Source organism: Micrasema longulum, unplaced genomic scaffold (genome assembly GCF_059751315.1).
Source record: "Micrasema longulum isolate JH-2025_06_02 unplaced genomic scaffold, ASM5975131v1 h1tg000222l, whole genome shotgun sequence".
Lineage (NCBI taxonomy): Eukaryota > Metazoa > Arthropoda > Insecta > Trichoptera > Brachycentridae > Micrasema > Micrasema longulum.
Window position 1 is genome coordinate 1020487 of NW_028277427.1, and position 17622 is coordinate 1038108.

The 17622-nt window shown below is 30.7% G+C and overlaps 2 protein-coding genes across 3 annotated transcripts; both read right to left on the minus strand.

Moving 5' to 3' along the window:
• Positions 1-2487: 2487 nt before the first annotated feature.
• Dnaaf3 (Dynein axonemal assembly factor 3) lies at positions 2488-8591 on the minus strand. Its single transcript, XM_088243629.1, has one exon. It carries the CDS (start codon positions 8298-8300, stop codon positions 6948-6950), a length of 1353 nt encoding a protein of 450 aa, XP_088099755.1. The 5' UTR covers positions 8301-8591; the 3' UTR covers positions 2488-6947.
• A 529-nt stretch (positions 8592-9120) lies between these two features.
• LOC148283564 (adhesion G protein-coupled receptor G2-like) lies at positions 9121-16818 on the minus strand. Of its 2 annotated transcripts, XM_088243631.1 has the most exons (6): positions 16774-16818; positions 15135-15663; positions 13538-14094; positions 11657-11761; positions 10699-11019; positions 9121-10580 (listed from the first exon to the last, which is right to left on the minus strand). In XM_088243631.1, the coding sequence occupies exons 2-6, from the start codon at positions 15647-15649 to the stop codon at positions 9202-9204; spliced, it is 2877 nt and encodes a 958-aa protein (XP_088099757.1). In that variant the 5' UTR covers positions 15650-15663; positions 16774-16818; the 3' UTR covers positions 9121-9201. The 2 variants fall into 2 exon arrangements, with proteins under 2 accessions (XP_088099757.1, XP_088099758.1); XM_088243632.1 differs by lacking the exons at positions 13538-14094; positions 16774-16818 and having other exon boundaries at positions 15135-15357.
• Positions 16819-17622: the final 804 nt, after the last annotated feature.

Genomic DNA, 17622 nt, shown 5'->3' on the forward strand with positions numbered 1-17622 from the left:
GGTGTGCGATGATCCCTCGACAACTCCAGTGCAAGTGATTACGTCGCCATTGCCTGTGACAATTTAAACTAAATATGTATGTAACTTATGATTAGGTAGATACGAAAAAAATATTATATTCAAATTTATAATGATGTTGTGAAAGATGAACAAATTAGTGTTTATAATAATTAATAATACGGTGTTAGACTGTCGCGATAGTGTAATGTACTTAGATCTGTTTAGAAATCATTTCCAATTACATTATTATTATTACAATCAAATTATGATTCAATGTCATTGAACATATTTTTATTTTCACTGTTATTTATTTACTTTGTTTATCGATGAAATAAAACGCAACCGCATCGGGCGCTAAATTATTTCAGGGTGCTATTCTAGGAGTAATGTGGGGACTTATATTTTTTGCGTGCGTTCACACTGATGATGAAACGTCAAATAAATATGAACGCGTGAAACATGTTTAAATACATGAGGATTTTCATTAAGAACATTATTGCGACCTTAAGCATTGCTCAAAACACTTAATTAGGTTGAATTGACCAAACCGTGTTCTTTTTTTCTGTTTTTGTATACGTTATTAGTCCATAAAACGGTTGTAGACGTCATTTTACGTTTAATCATCAGAGTGGCCATATATCAAGAAAAGTGTATTCGCATGCAAAAAACAAAAATCCACAAATTTCTTTCTTCTGTATCCCCGCGATAAGATCCATAATAGCACCCCTGATTATGATACAATCGTGCGTCACCTTTATTCGACTAATAAATGACTTTTTTTAATATAACAAGTAGCATTCGCTAGAAATTTCGTGATGTTTTTATTCAATTGCACATGGCCCTTCACTGTGGTTCCACGTTGTATCGCCAAACGATATGAATACAATAGTCGAGTAGGTGGTCGATGTTTTCAGGAGACATGACATGATCATATTGTGCATGACGTATGTTTTGGTTATGTTAAAGGAATGGTAGGGTAATTAGTAAAAAGGGTACACTATCGCGATAGTGTATGCACAGCCCGACAGTCAGGGTCCCCACGGGTCCCTTTAGTTCTCCCTGGGTCCGCAGGGTACCTACCTCAAGGGTTCATTTCCATCTCGCGGGTGCTATTTACCCTTTGAGCCGCTTTTCTGACCAAATTATGGCTTAAATTACAAATAAAGCCAATTCAATTCACAGGAAAAACAAACAAAGAATCGGTAATTTACCTAAATACATACATAAGAACCTATCTAACAAATTGTTTCCGATTCGATTTGTGTTGTTTATTATCAATTTTCATATGAAAATATTACATGTAATTAGGTAATTAAATGTTTTAAAATCTAATCACTATTCGAACCGTCGAAATTGAAAGTTTTTCATGTTAGTTCTCGGGTACTTTCATGAGGCATTTTATTAATGCTTGATCAGTAAAAATAGCGTTTAATAATGACGGATTGCAGATTTTTGTTTTATTGTGCTTTCAGTTGAATAGATTAGTTGGTTTTTTATTTATGATATTGGGAATTTCAAATGCTGTTCATTGTGATTTTAATAATTTGGTTAGAAAGGCGTGAAAGGGGGTGGCATTCTAAGGAAGTATGAAGCACGCAGGAGTTCGGCGTGATGTCAACCCAAAATTCTAAAACATCCCCGTAGTTGAGGGAGATACATAAGTACGTTAAAGTTAAATAATGTAATATGAATATGGAATTATTGAAAAAATATTAGTGAAAGTTACATAGAAACGGAATCATACGCAATTTTAACACTATATAAACTTAATAGATAGACACGTGTAAATAAAACATGACTAAAAATCAGCGTTAGATTGAAAATTAAATGGATCACAAATAACTCGGTTACCGATTAAATGATACATGACATCGGATAGTAGCTATCAAATCTTAATAATGTTTTGTGCATAGCCTAATATGTCCACACGTTGCACAGGCCGAAGAGTGTTACAAAATTTCTTTTTTTATCTAGTCTTCACAATATGTACGGCAAGACGCAAGACTCTCTTACTACGGAAATATTAGTATCTTAATTAATATGAATTAGATGATGAATAGTTTAGAAATCGAGTTTGACAGTTAGACAAAGTTTGGAAATACCCAAAACCATAATATACTGCAGAATGATTCGACGTATACCAAACAGTGACGAAATTTCATTCGCGTTCATAGATGATATAATATTTTCATGAGGCTTCTTGCGATCATAAAAAAACACTTTTTAACGATCTTTTTCATTCCACTTTAAACGATAGCTCACAAATTTTAATCAACTTATTTATAAAATTATTATATTTTATATTGTTATTATGAAAGCTACATATCTAACTTTTTGCATCCAAATACTGGAATTTCAATTACAAAACAAACAAAAATGAAATAAATCCATTTTTAAAGCAGTTGGAAATATTATTTATCATTTTATTCTTACAAAGTCATAAGAATTTCACTCTCTTGTATTTCTAATCAAATAATATGTTTTTTCGATAATCAAAGCACGAAATTAATTTAGCCAAACCAAATCGCCAGTGCTATTTATAATATCTAGAACATTTTACTGTACATATATTGTATTTGAGCACATTATTTTATAAGTTAATTTCAATTTATGATTAGCACGATTGCTGTATATAATGTATTTGTAAAAGATAATGAATTCTAAATGATTTAATAAGTTATATGAATATAACTGTCATTGCTCAAGCAGTGAGCTGGTTCTGTTAAAATTAACTTAAAATATTAACAAATTAGTGTTTCTAAAATACTGCTATTATTATCAAATGATCATAAAAAAACCTGCATTGGAATAAAGTTTACTAAAGAATTTATAATTTACTAATGAATATTGGAAAATACTTTTAAATATCCTTGCTTTAATCACTCAAAAGGAATCCGTTCAATAAACATACCTAATGCTTGTGAATTAATAATTAAATGTACAATATTAATAAATCCATACCCAGCACAAAAGTGACTAGTAATTAAGTCACAATTTTAAATAAAGTCATTAATAAAATTTGCACTCTTTTAATCTGTTTTTTGTCAGCGCAGAGTGTAACTCCGCCATTTTTTCTTTCTTTAAAACGTATTCTAAATAAATGAATGAAGAAGATTGGGACAATTCCTTAACTGAAAAATGAAATAAAGATTTAAATTGTTACTCAAGTAGATAGCGCATAGTTTTATTTTATCTATAATACGAAGATATCGTATTGTCAACCAAGCTAACCATCGTCACCCATCATAATCGAGCACAAGACATAATTATATAGGACTATAGATAAATATAAGGTAAAGTGAACTAAAGCAATTAGTTTTTTTTTTTATATTTGAAGCATTCACTTTGTGGTTATTTATCATAATAAAATAAATAAAAACAACTTTGTTTTTAACCACTTTTTTTTCTTTTTTCTACCGACCGGTTTCAAAGCTACTCAAGCTTCTTTATCAAGGTATACTTAATTCGTGAATTCCTTCTAATTTTATTTTATCAGTTTTATGCTGTGTATGGGAAAAACTAAAAGAAACCTTAATATTAGAGTAAAAAAACACTTAAAGTGCCTAAATAATAAAAAAAAAAACTGAATTTGCAAACCATCTGATTGAAAATAATCATAATTGATTAGTAATTATAAATAATTAATAATCATAATATTATTTAATTAATATACACTGAATTAAAAGTTCTTCAAGTTGAAAATAAAATACTAAATTAGACAACTTGGAAATGTTAGAAATAAAAAAGCGATTCGAAATAAGAAATAAGAAAAAAAAAAAAACAAATAAACAATATTTCCTTTACTCCACTCCTGTCTAGTTTCGAGCGTATCCATCTAACATTATCATCCTTACAAGACAAAAAGACTTGATTTATTAGTTCCATACACAGCATCACGTAAAGCCCGATGGTCGAAAAAAGCTCAGGTGGCGAATGGTTACTTACAGTACCAGTTTAAAAAGTCGCTTTTTGGGCCTGTTTCGTGGTGTTTTTTTTTATTTAAAAAAATATAGAAATGTAGTTTATAGCAAAGAGATGACATTTCATAAGTTTTTTTTTTAATTGCTGAAGTTTTTTCTAATTATAATTAAAAATATCAAAGCGAAGCAAAAAGTCTAAGGATACGTGCTATACGCCTTTTTTTCTGTCGGACTGCCGCCGTCCGGCCGGCCAGTGTCATTTTTACAGTTTTATCTTCTAACGCCCGTCTCTCCGCTCTATGCCGCTCATAAAACGTTATCTCTTATAATGCGCGAATGTACATATATATATGATGTAATATGATTTGCCGTCCATTTGATATACTTCAGTAATAAAAAACATTTTTTTAGTGAATAAAATTATTTCAGCATTTCGACCGCGAGCCCCGAACATAACTGACTTATTTAGCGTAATAGTAAAAAAACTTTTCATTATGCACACGTGCTGCGAATACTTTGTATTTTTCTTTTTTTAAAGTTATCCAAAAATCTAAATAAATTATGAATCGGGATAAACAGTTCATCTGTGGAGGAGTCACATGAAACCTATGCATTGAAAAAAAAAAGATCTTTATTTACCAATTACGTTTTCGTTGATAACATTATTTCTAAAAACGGATTATTACTCAATCCTTTTAGTATGGCCTTTAGTTTTCCAAAACATAAAATAAACATTTTTTCAAATATGGCATTCTTTTTGCAAACGTCAAACTCCGGTTTTCTCACCAACAGACAGAGGGGTGTACTTATGTTGGAATACGATTTTTTAAAATGTATTGAATTTAATATTCAAATTCAAATTATTTATTCACAAAGTAACATAACAAATAATAAATGATTTAAGACGTTAAATTGGATTGTAATATTATTTTAGTTTTACCTAAAAATCCAGTAAAAAGAAATAAATGGGTAGAAATTATAAGGAATTTCAGGAAAGAATCTGATTGAGATCCACAAAAAACAAATGCTGTTTGTAAACATTCAAAAACAAACTTTTTTATTCACAAAAAACAACACCGTTCCATTTTTTTGTAAATGCATTCTCCTCAAACGCAACTCTGGTAGATCGATGAATAAAACATTCATGCTCCTGAAATATGTTTTACATATAAGTTTGAAGATTTTAATATCTACGAACACGCACAGCGCAAAGATCTATATTTCTCTGAAAACCGCACGTAAATCGGTTAAGCCGTTTAGGAGAAGTTCAGTGACATCACACGTACAGAGGAATTATATATATAAAGATTAATTTATAATGGCAAAGTCATCCGTTAAAAATACCATGTGCCAAAGGTTGACAATATCTTCCAAGGCTTATCTTGTTAGGCAATATCTCCTAATTCTTATCTTAATTATATTTTCATAGAGATAAATGCACAGAGCTACAGCCGATCTGTATTATAAAATTCACAGAAAAGATAAGCAACAAATTATATCTTTATTCTTTAAATTATATTAAAGCTCTGTTTTACCTTAACCGAAAAGTTTTATTTATGTCTCGAAAGCTAATTTTATTTTGAAAGATTAGACGATTAGATTAGAACGAAAATCGCGTATAAAATTTATTTATCGGGTAATCGATAATTTTCGTATTCATAGGGTCTGAGAATCCCATCTCCGGTGGCATACCCACCGGAGATGGGATGCGAGAACTCATAAGTTAATACTGTTAAAAATAAAACCTAATAGAATTCATTAGTTAGGTATACCTTGATAAAGAAGCTTGTATATCAAGTAATTAGTTTGAATCATCTCAGTGAAGACTTCGAACGAACTATTTTCTGCCCCACTTAAGAAATATCTCTTATGTTTGTGACGAAGGTTCTGCTTGACAATATTTTCAATAATAATATTTTAATGAGATCATGTTTTAATACCTGCAATGTTTGTAATATATTTATGATTATTTTACTGGTGACAAATGAGAAAATTTTCTTAACAATTCTAAATTATCTATTAAAGGGTTATCTATCAATTGTGTTAAAACAGTTATTTGTAAAAATATATTTTACAAATGTGTAATATGTTTTATGTAGGAAAATAATTTACTTATTTTTTACTGAAATCATGTACTTTAATGTTTTAAATTGGGCTGTTTTTTATCATATACCTATTACCGGCATCTTAGAATGACCTTTGATCAATCGATTATTGATTCATTCAAAGTGTAAAGTGTATACAAACAACACTATTCAGAGAGCAGCTCAAGGCGGACAGTATAATTGTTGTTTTTGTTCATATTTTTGGGAGGACAAAGATTTAATGGACTAGCAAAATATCACTTTTGCATTCATTTTTCGAATACACTCTGTGTAATTAATTGTATTAAAGCTCATTTTATAAATACAGTGGCATATTCGTGAGATTATTCTCATAATCCAGTGTGAACAAAAATAAAATAAACTGCGCTAAAAAAATATTTTATTATTTCTATGAAACAAACATTATCAGATAAAATTAAAAATATGTGTATTCAAATCCATTACTAATTCTAATTAATCATATACAATAATCCGCTCGTAATAAAGATATTAATTCTATGGATGCAACAGTGATATTATAGGAAATTGATAACTCAATAGAATAATTATAATAATATGATTATATGTGAACATTTGCTCACGGTAGTGTTACGCATTATCGAAAGTAATATGTTATAAAATTATTAAAAAAGGAAGAGAAAAAAACGAAAAAAAATGCGAAATTAAACGAAAACCGTTAAACCATTTCAGTTTTATTTGCCCCTGTAAATAATTCGATAAGTGAAATGAAATAAATGTAAAATATTATTTGATGAAAAATAGATGAGAACAAAATTTTATTACGGTGTTTTATTTTTACTTTTCCCATTTCCTACATTTAGATTTAAATTACTCAAAAATACTTTAAGATTAAGAAGACATTTCGTTTATTCATAAGATTTGTAAACACAAATGAAGTAGTAAATATTCAGGGAAATCTAAGTTATTTATAAACTAATTTAGCGCACGCATCTTTAAATACATCGTATTTACCAATTAAATCACATGAAAACTCTTCTGCCATTTTATCAACATATTTTTCAAACTCTTTCATATCATCTTTCTTCATGTCTAAAACAAACTTACAGCCTTCAACTATGACTAGTCCCCCCTTTTCCATGATTCTTAAAAGTGGTGGTTTAATCCGTTTGCTTAAATTATAACCAACAAACATGACTTGAAACTGACATTGGTTTTCTGGCCTCTCAGCAAAGAGTTCTAGGGCTGACGATGAATGAAAATACACTTTGGCGTAGTCGAGATTCAGAAATGATATATTATTTTGAAGCTTACTGGATGAAATACATTCAGTCGGATCGGAGAGCTTCGCATCAATCTGCGCAAGAGTAACCATTCCTAAATTATGTTCAGCGTCTAGTTCTACAATGGCGGGATCAAAGGGTTCTTGAAACTGTAACTCGTATAATATTCGCATTATGTTTCTTTCCGTGACATCTGTTGATCTTCTTAAATACGTACCGTTGCTTGACTTTAACATGTTCTCATCTTCGCAGTGGAGTCCATAGGTTACGTAAGGTCCTATTACAATATCCCCGATGTAGCCGCGGTGACAGAATTGCTCGCCAGACTTGAAGACTCCCGCTGCCAGGGAACAGTTCGGCCGAGAAACTTCACTCTCCAACCAAGTAAAAGCCACGCCTGTTGAGCGAAAGTGCTTGAACTCTTGAGAGCTCACAACTGCTCCACCCAAGTCACGAAGCCGCATATTATAGTCCCAATCGAAAACTCCTAACCGAGTATCGTACCTTACTCCTAAAGCGTTTCGTAGTCTTCTATCCCACAGATCACAAATATCAAACAGATTACTATTCCCTGTCTTCCAGAAATTTATCAATGTTTCTATGTAATCTCGTTCTCTGTACTTGACATGGTTTAAGTTGATAAGTGGTATTTTACTCTCCATGTATTCTAGATCAGTTATCATCTTTGTTAAATGCTTAGAATAACCGATTAAATCCTGACACGAAACCGATCGCAGGAGGCTGTTTCCATACACTTCCATAAACAATCTGGTTTTTTCTTCAAGTCCGAGGATTTCAGGATCCGTAAGGGCGATCGATATAAGTAACAATTGCTTCGCAATTAGTTCTGGGCATCCTTCAATAATATGTATATTTATAACTGTTTTTCCATGTCGATAAGCCTGTGATAATGTTTTTAAAATATGTCGCGCATCACATCCCCCAATTATCATAATATTGATTACATCACACTTTTCGCTTTTAATTATGAATTCTTTTTGCAAGTCTAAAGCTGGGCTCAGTCCCCAAAACATTTTAAAACAGTTCACTTGAAAAACTAGACGGCTTCAGTAAAAACACGTTTTAGTACTATGTCATGTCAGGCTATTTATCAACAAGGTAAATATCACCATGGTTACATAGGAAATGAGAATTGGTTGTTCAATAAAACGAATTTAGTGGTGCCACCGAACTGCTAAAACTAAATGATTTCTCAAACATTCTTCTACATAATCTCTGTTCGAACTATTATACTCCATATATACTCAAAACATTGTTGAATTAACTAACTGGTATAAGAAGTATAAAAATTGGAAAATTGTTTTCAGGCGGATGAATCTCCACATGATAAAGGTTTCAGCTCCTTCACTTCACAAAAGTCAACAGATGGCAGAGTTGCGGAAATGCGGATGTTTAAACACGGGCAGAATGGTGAATGTTACACGGTGTGTAAAGTGGCCACTTAAACCAGCCAATGATATGTCACAAGCCCTGTAAATGCCTAGACTTCTATATTCCCTTCTCAAAAATGTTTTCCTTTTCTGTTGCAACAAATTTATATATTATACTCGGACGGGTCCCGACTGATTTTACTCCACTGGCGATGAAGCGTTGCGTCGTCGCGTATCATCGGGCCAATCATTTTACTTACATTTACCAGTCACATTATGTAATATTTTTGTAACCTTATTTGAAGTAACTATAAATAAGTAAGAATAAACCAAATCTTTTTGCTTAAAATTTACTAAATTAAGAAGTTTATTTCTCAAAACGCATAAAAGACAAACTAAATATTATTTAACCTAGCAAAAGTATTTCTAGAGATTTTTTTAATAGATTTACTTAGCATATAAAATCACAAAGTTAGTACTTCATACATAAATAATTATAATCACATAATTACTAAATCTATATTATTTTTAAATAAAAATCGAACTACTCTGATAATGTCAACGTGTACGTTTCTCTTGATTCTTTTGTAGCGTTTTCACACATAAAACATTTCCCGTCATTATGATTACACTTCTTTTTACTGACAGTGTAATGCCTAGTTGATTTGCCACCGGGAACTCTCTGGACTGGGTTGATTTTTAACTTAATGAGCCAAAGCTTCCTGGACTTGGCATTCCCAGCAATAAAGAAGTAAAACAATACAACTCCTTGCAATGATCCCAAAACACAAAACAAATAAGCAGAAAATGTATAATAAGAAAGAAGACTAAATATCCACACCAGTCCAAATTGATAAAATAATATCAAAAGTGTTTTAATCTGCTTCAAGCGCTTATTTTTTTTGTTTCGTTTCTTCAAATTGCTTAAGTATACTGAAAACACTATGTAAATAAATAATAATGTATTGCAAAATACGATCAGAGATACTGGAAGAAAAACGGCTAGCCACCATTTATTTTCACTGGGGTAGCAAAATTCATAACCATACTGATTGCTCATAAATTTTTCAGAATAGCTATCGGTACTTATTGCAAACAATACTGCTATCGGTATTGCGGGAAATATCCAACCGAATACATTCGCAAGTATTATCCGCATTCTGTCAGAAGAGGAAATAGATTGAAATACATTAACCGTCATTTGGTAATATATTATCGCAACTACAAACATCCAGCAAAAGGTAGACAGAACTGCGTAGTGTAATGTCACCCCGGATATAACGCACAGAGTAACATCGCTGGAGTCAAAACCAAAGGTTGATATAACTAAAAACGTTACTACCATAACAGTCATGGCAGCAGATAAATGTAACCACATCTTATGAACTAAATCTCGTCTCCACGTCTGAAACAATATCCCTGTCAATCCGATGCAAAGTAAACCGAGTAACGATAAAACGCACCCGACCAAAGATATAATTGATAATATATTATAGTTAGCTTCACTTATATTTTTGTTATTATTTATTATCAACTGTGCGAAGTGTGTGAGATGTTTACATCTGCAGGTATTCATTCCAACCACTTCAGGAGTACTCGTTAACTCACAGTCCTTCGTTGACCATTTTCCGAATGGGCCCAAATCGAAGTCCCAGAAAGCGCAAATAATTCTTTCATTTTTCTTTTTTTCACGTATGGCGTGAAAATGAATGTCGATGTATCCATTTTTTATAAATTGCGTATTGTTTTTTACTTGAATACTCAACACTTGCTTGTTTACCATATGACTTGTTTTAATTTGTGGATTAAACACTCTGTCATCTCGGAATACTATGAATGACATTCTAGAACTTTCATTTGGGTTTATCAAAGAAGATGTATTAACAACTATACTATTATTTTCCCAATCCTCGATAACGGAATCTGAAAAAAAGTCAATGGAGTAATTTAAAATCATCATTGTGCTTAATTTTAAATTACTTCTTTAATTCACTTAAATTACGGTATGCCGTATTACTAATTTTGTAATTAATAAAATTACCTGCAGTTAAAATACTGATATCTAGCTTAGATGAAACCTTGATTCCGATAACTGGCTGGTCGTTTGTGCTTCCAACAATCACTATGCCCATATTCGGTAGATTCATTTCTATACTTTCATTAGCTGAGAATATAACTTTGTCAACAAATTTTTCAAAAGTTCTCAAAATCTTCGGCGGAATTATTGTATTTTGCCCCAAGGACAATAGTTTGTCGAATGTAAAAGCAGTTATTTTAAAACTGCTGGTATTAACAGAGTCTTTTAAAGCACCTTCTATTATATTCAGTCCATCTTTAATTTCTTCCTCTGGAGTCAGAACAGCTAAAAAAAAAACAATTTCATTTAATCAACAACATTTTGCTTTGTCCGAATGTTTGCAGACGAACTCTGAATGTTACATTGAAAAGAAAATATGGCAGGCTAGGTATTTACAGAGCCAACCTATACCAACTAAATTTCGGAGATCTTTTCAAAAATTAAAGCAGATAATTTTTTTTTTACTTTAATATAAAAAAAAGATATTAAGTTTGCATTTCAGCTCTTATTAAAAAAAACATGTTGAGCGGAATTTTTTTATGTAGGTAAAGAAAGCATTGGTTGATATAATTTTTACATTTATTAATCTTCGGAATTACAATGAAATCTAAATTCAAAATATCCTGCTTTAATGTATTACTTGAAAAAAAACAACTTTTTAATAAAACATTAAAACACCAATGTACATCAATAAGCATCTCGTTATATTGTATGTTTGAATGTCCACCTAATGTCTAATTCAGCGCGTTTACCTACTATCCAAAAGGTCATCGATTCGATTTCCGACATGGTTGACATTAATTATTAATATAAAAAGTGTTTTTACTACTGATCTTGCCTTTGTGTAACAAAACGATCGAAATATGCTGCAGTTCCCTATGCACCATTGGGTGCGGATAATCGACTGACTATGTAAACATACCAACGTTACAATCCTTAATTTGAGTAATATTCCAAAATGCTCCAATATTAAAGTTTCCTTCACAACTGTATTTTTTGCAATTTTTCATGTCCACTTTTACATCACCTGTAAATAAAAAAATATGAGGATTAATAAATATCACAATAGATATGAATTACCTTTACTAAAAAGGAATACCGAAGTACAGGTATTTATAAGGCTTAAGTTCCATCATTGACTGGTCAAGATGGAAAATGGCAGCTTTCAAAAAGACTATTTTCTAAAATGGACAAAATGGTTTGCATGAAAACCTTAAAATAAAACAAACTGTTGTTACCATTATTATGAAAACATAACAATTACCTATTTCAGTTCACTTTTTTTTTTTAACTTACTTCTTGTGTTTGGTGAGACTGGCCATTTGAGGATAATGCGAAGAGGTAAATTAAATGTGTATTATTTTAAATAGCTTTTAATTCCTCTGCCTCATTTTATGATTTTTACAGTTACGCACAAAGTGGAACATTTTTATGATAAATAAACAGACAATTACATAAATTAAAGAAGTTTAATATACCACTAACTACGTACACAACACAATATAAATATCCGAATACTGAATACCGAAGTCCAGGTATTTATAAGGCTTAAGTTCCATCATTGACTGGTCAAGATGGAAAATGGCAGCTTTCAAAAAGACTATTTTCTAAAATGGACAAAATGGTTTGCATGAAAACCTTAAAATAAAACAAACTGTTGTTACCATTATTATGAAAACATAACAATTACCTATTTCAGTTCACTTTTTTTTTTTAACTTACTTCTTGTGTTTGGTGAGACTGGCCATTTGAGGATAATGCGAAGAGGTAAATTAAATGTGTATTATTTTAAATAGCTTTTAATTCCTCTGCCTCATTTTATGATTTTTACAGTTACGCACAAAGTGGAACATTTTTATGATAAATAAACAGACAATTACATAAATTAAAGAAGTTTAATATACCACTAACTACGTACACAACACAATATAAATATCCGAATACTGAATACCGAAGTCCAGGTATTTATAAGGCTTAAGTTCTATCATTGACTGGTCGAGATGGAAAATGGCAGCTTTCAAAAATACTATTTTCTAAAATGGACAAAATGGTTTGCATGAAAACCTTAAAATGAAACTAACTGTTGTTACCATTATTGTGAAAACACAACAATTACCTATTTCAGTTCAATTTTTTTTTAAACTTACTTCTTATGGTGAGACTGGCCATTTGTGGATAATGTGAAGAGGTAAATTAAATGTTTATTCTTTTAAATAGCTTTCAATTCCTCTGCCTCATTTTATGATTTTTACAGCTGGGCACAAAGTGCAACATTTTTATAATACATAAACAGACAATTACATAAATTAAAGAAGTTTAATATACCACTAACTACGTACACAACACAATATAAATTTCCTGACAAATGGACAAGGAAATGGTTACCTAACCAAAACCAAAACTAAACCTAACCTAACCAGTACAGAGCAGAGAGTCGTTGTGGGAGCCGGTTATATTCTTTCTGAAGCAAAATGTATTTCAACGTAGAAACTATGTACTATTTGAAGGTAGGAGAAGCCGGGGTAGAATGCCATATAGATGGACTGACCAAATAAAGGTGGCTACGGGGCTAAAATTTGATGAGTCAGTTCGTCGGGCTGAGGACAGACTAGAGTGGAACAGAGTAATCAGAAGTGTTCATGGTGATCACAATTCTCAGCATTGAGGGACCGACTTGGAAGAAGAAGAAGAAGTGCGATTAATTGCCGGACAACTCTGTTCTGTGTCCATTTACAGTTTGACAATAGGCAGACAGAAAGAAGATCCAGGAAAACAGAAAAATGGTACGGTGAAAAATACTTACCAATGTCAGTGTTTTGAATCGAATCCAATGTTTCGCACTCGAGAACTTTTCTCTTGAAAATAACATACGAGTTAAGGTATTTCATGAAAACATCAATTCCTTTTGTAATATGGAAAAGCAACCTTTCACTGTAAACTCTCTTAATTCGTAATTCTAAAGATTCCAAAAGTACACTAGAAATTCTTGCCTCATTTTCAGTACAGTTTTGGACACAATCCCCAAAATAACAATACCATTCATAAATCTCAGTATAATTTTCTCTATATGCCATTTTCAAAACGTTATTCAAAATTTTACTGTATGATACCATTACAGCATATCCATTTAGATATTTATTCTTATCTTTTATGAATAAAACTTTTTCAGATACTTGGAAATGATTTTGTTTGATAAAACAATAATAGTAATCGTCCTCTGTTACGTGCAATTCGAACTCCATTTTTGTATCCGTTTTGAATATTTTTAGTTCTCCGGTATTTTTTAAAGGCGATTTGTTTATGCATTTTATATTTTCCAGTGGAACATCATTACTTACTACAAAAATAAGACTGTCATCACTAAAAAAAATTAACATAAGTTAAAAACTGCTGTGGATATATAGACTGGTTTTCAAAATTTCAGTAATTTTTTCAATTTATTTACAAAAATAGTTACAAAAAAAACAAATTAACACACATGAATATAATAGGTCAAGACTGCCAAACTGCAACATATTATATTTTTAAATAAAAATAAAGAAACTACACTTTAACAGCTCAGTTGCCGAAAATACAAACATATATATGTGTACATCCATTGTTCAAAAACATTTATTGTATAATGATAATAACCAATCTATTTATTAAATTATATCAGTACTATGGAGTGCTTAATACAGACTATGACTGCATTTTTTTTTTATCTTCATATTCAATGATTTGTTTTTTGCAACACATAATATTTCTAAAGTTCTTATATTTTAAAAAACTGACTTCAAACATTTTTTTTTCAAAATGGCAGTGTACGCTGCACAGCGCGTTATGCTAGGCCACAAACGCAACAAACTTTTTGCCAAATTACAATCATGCCGTGTTTCACAACTCCTCAATATTTTCCACATAAAAGTCCAATAACATTATAATAAAGAATCACCAATTTTATGTAAGTTATGTAAATGAAGGTACATCGACATTTATTTTAAACTAGATGCAAACTCATTTATCTATAAAAACATGCATATTTATAATATTATATTATTACTAAGAAAAACCTACTAGGAAAATAAATTAAACATGAAAATAACAAATACAACACCTGGATCTCACTATAAATATTATGCTGATAAAAAAATTAACATCAAGAATAACAGAAATCAACCAAAAAAAATTCAGAATACTGTATTAAGCAAATTATTGAATTTAAAAGAATGTTCCTCTCAATTTCATTGACTATACTGACTTAAAACAGTTAATAATTTTACTGTGCCAAACACGTTTGGCGCATTATTACTCTGAGGTTTCAAGTCAATTTTAACGGGGTGGTTTTTAAAGTTTCACTGTGATGCATTTAGGAGTTTGTAATACACATCATTATCAATTTATTTGCAATTGTAACTCACTTTCTCTTTTTGAAACTGATTTTCGTATCCGGAAGATTTTTGTTATAAATGTCCCTGTACTCATCCGAAAATATGCATAATCTTTCATGTTCCTCGTCACACCGGGCTGGTATTATGTCTCTATATGTTCTGTTGAATACTGAACACATGAACGCTTCTGTTGAATTCAGAGTATTTCCCATGAGATTATATTTTACGTTTGCTAATACAGACACGCTCCAATCTCTATATGGACCGCCTTCATAATCTCTAACTAATTCAGTCCAAATCAATCTGTTTGCTATATTCATGAGATGATTCTTCGTGTAGAAGAAAACATTCACTTGGTTACCATAACATCCATCGAATTTCTTGTCATATGTTTCGGGTGGTTTCATGTTGAAGCAGGTAACAGAATTATTATCACCATGATAGAGTCCAAATCTATTTGGGCAGTTATTTATGGATATAACTGCCATAAAATTTAACATAAATACAAGCCATAGTCTGTTGAATTTGATAGGTGTGTGGTCCATTTCAGTTTAAGAATCTGAAAAAAGTCATATAAAAAATTAAACAACGCTCATTACACATAACTTATGTACTCTCAACTGTCTACTCCAAAATCTCTGAGACTCGAAAATGAAATAAATGGAAAATCCACGAGAGAAAATAGCAGAAAACATGCTCTATTTTAGACAAATTAGAATATATTAGATAATCAATATATTTTTATACTCCATAAAAGAAGTTCATTGTTTTTTTAATATTTTTTTATTTGTAAATGGACTACCAAAGCTAAAATTTTTTTATTTGCATATGAATTTTTAAAGTTTTTTCATTTTGAAATTACTGCGCATGTGAAGTAACAAAGTTCTTCTAAGTGAGTTCTAATAATAGGTGTATGGCTCCCCGTAAACCAGAAATCTATCACAACACAATATCATGGTTGATTCGGAATAACTAGTGATATCCTTCAAAGTGGTTTGTTTTCTTTTTTTTTCCATGCATTTTCAAGAAACTTCGTTGCACAATTTAATGCTCTAATTTTTACTTCTCCTAAGAAAACATTTTTTACATCTAATTTCCCGTAGCACTGAACTTCCTCATTACAGTTGTGAAATACAGCACAGGATTCCCAGACTTAAGAAAAATCACATTAATTATTGTGAACCTGGCGAAAATTGAACTCTAAACCCCTCGTGCGTGATGACAAATGTCTTAGCCATTACACCACAGAGGCTGCCGTGCAAATGTTATTAAGCAAATTGTATTTTGAAAGGCTTTTGTAGTTACTTAACCTTACTTTATAAGTTATTTTTAAAAATTCATTCACCATAGTGTACAGAATCCTAAAAAAGACTTCTCCGTGAACACAGCACGAATGGAGCTATACTTTATCACTGTTATCAATATTATTATTATTTATTTGCTCTTTTACAATTCATTACTTTTTTTAAATTAATGATAGTGTTCCCTCACTGGGGTGTCCCATGCAGTGGGATACATTTTACATAATAAAAATATGTATCGTCTTTTTTATCAGAATGAATCCAATCTAAACGGGATCACCCTAAAAAGATGATTCATATAAGAGCTGCACTGTTTCTTAAAATAGGTTTAAACAGTCTTAAGAATCAAGCAACATAACATTATTTACCTTAATAGATTTTCACAATCTGCGAGATAGCTACAGCATTTTCCTGGGAATATCAAACATTCAAAACATCAACAAAAAATTCAAACTACTTGAAAACCCAGAAAAACAAACATAATAACTATCTTGATCATAATTTTTATAGTAGGAACTCTTTTGAAGGTTTATTTACTACTTTGATACTTTTTTTTATTTTAAGCATTAATTGTATGGTAAATCCTATAACTATAGTTTATTTATTTGATTTCTCCCTATGCTCTGTCAAATTTATAATAGTAAGTAGGCACATTGTAATACAAAAAAGTATTACAATATGCCTACAGTCAGGTTACAGGTTAAAGTCAGTATTTTTCCAAAAACACAGAATCAAGACATAAAAAATGTGTAAGATTGTATTATAAACTATTGAATAATAGTTAAGAATTCAAATTGATAGTTTGAAATACATTATAATTATTAAAAATTTATTTCATTCTTTTAAATGGAAAAACATTCAGGTAAATCCTTAAATTTAATGTTTTGTTCTTGAACATGATTTTTTGGTGTATATATTCAATGTAATTACATATAATAAGTGCTTATTTTTTACACACCTACCCATATAGATTCTGATGGCATTACCAAATAACCAATCACATTTTCGTTACTTTTCAAGCATTACTACCATACCATGGACAGACAAACCTATTGAACAAATCATGACAAATATTTAATCTATTTACTCAAAACTCGTTTCCTTTAATCATATCTAAAACTGATAAGAAAAACATATTATGATAACTCCATTTTTTTTTACACATTCACTAAACATGGGCTAATGGAATTGGGACACAAGTCTTCATGGAACTAAAA

Coding starts and splice junctions, on each gene's coding strand:
- Dnaaf3 (XM_088243629.1), bottom strand. CDS start 8,300: ATGTTTTGGGGACTGAGCCCAGCTTTAGACTTGCAAAAAGAATTCATA.
- LOC148283564 (XM_088243631.1), bottom strand. CDS start 15,649: ATGGACCACACACCTATCAAATTCAACAGACTATGGCTTGTATTTATG. Junction 11,020..11,656: donor AATTAAGGATTGTAACGTTG/GTATGTTTACAT, acceptor TTTTTTTTTTAG/CTGTTCTGACTCCAGAGGAA. Junction 10,581..10,698: donor TATCAGTATTTTAACTGCAG/GTAATTTTATTA, acceptor ACTTTTTTTCAG/ATTCCGTTATCGAGGATTGG.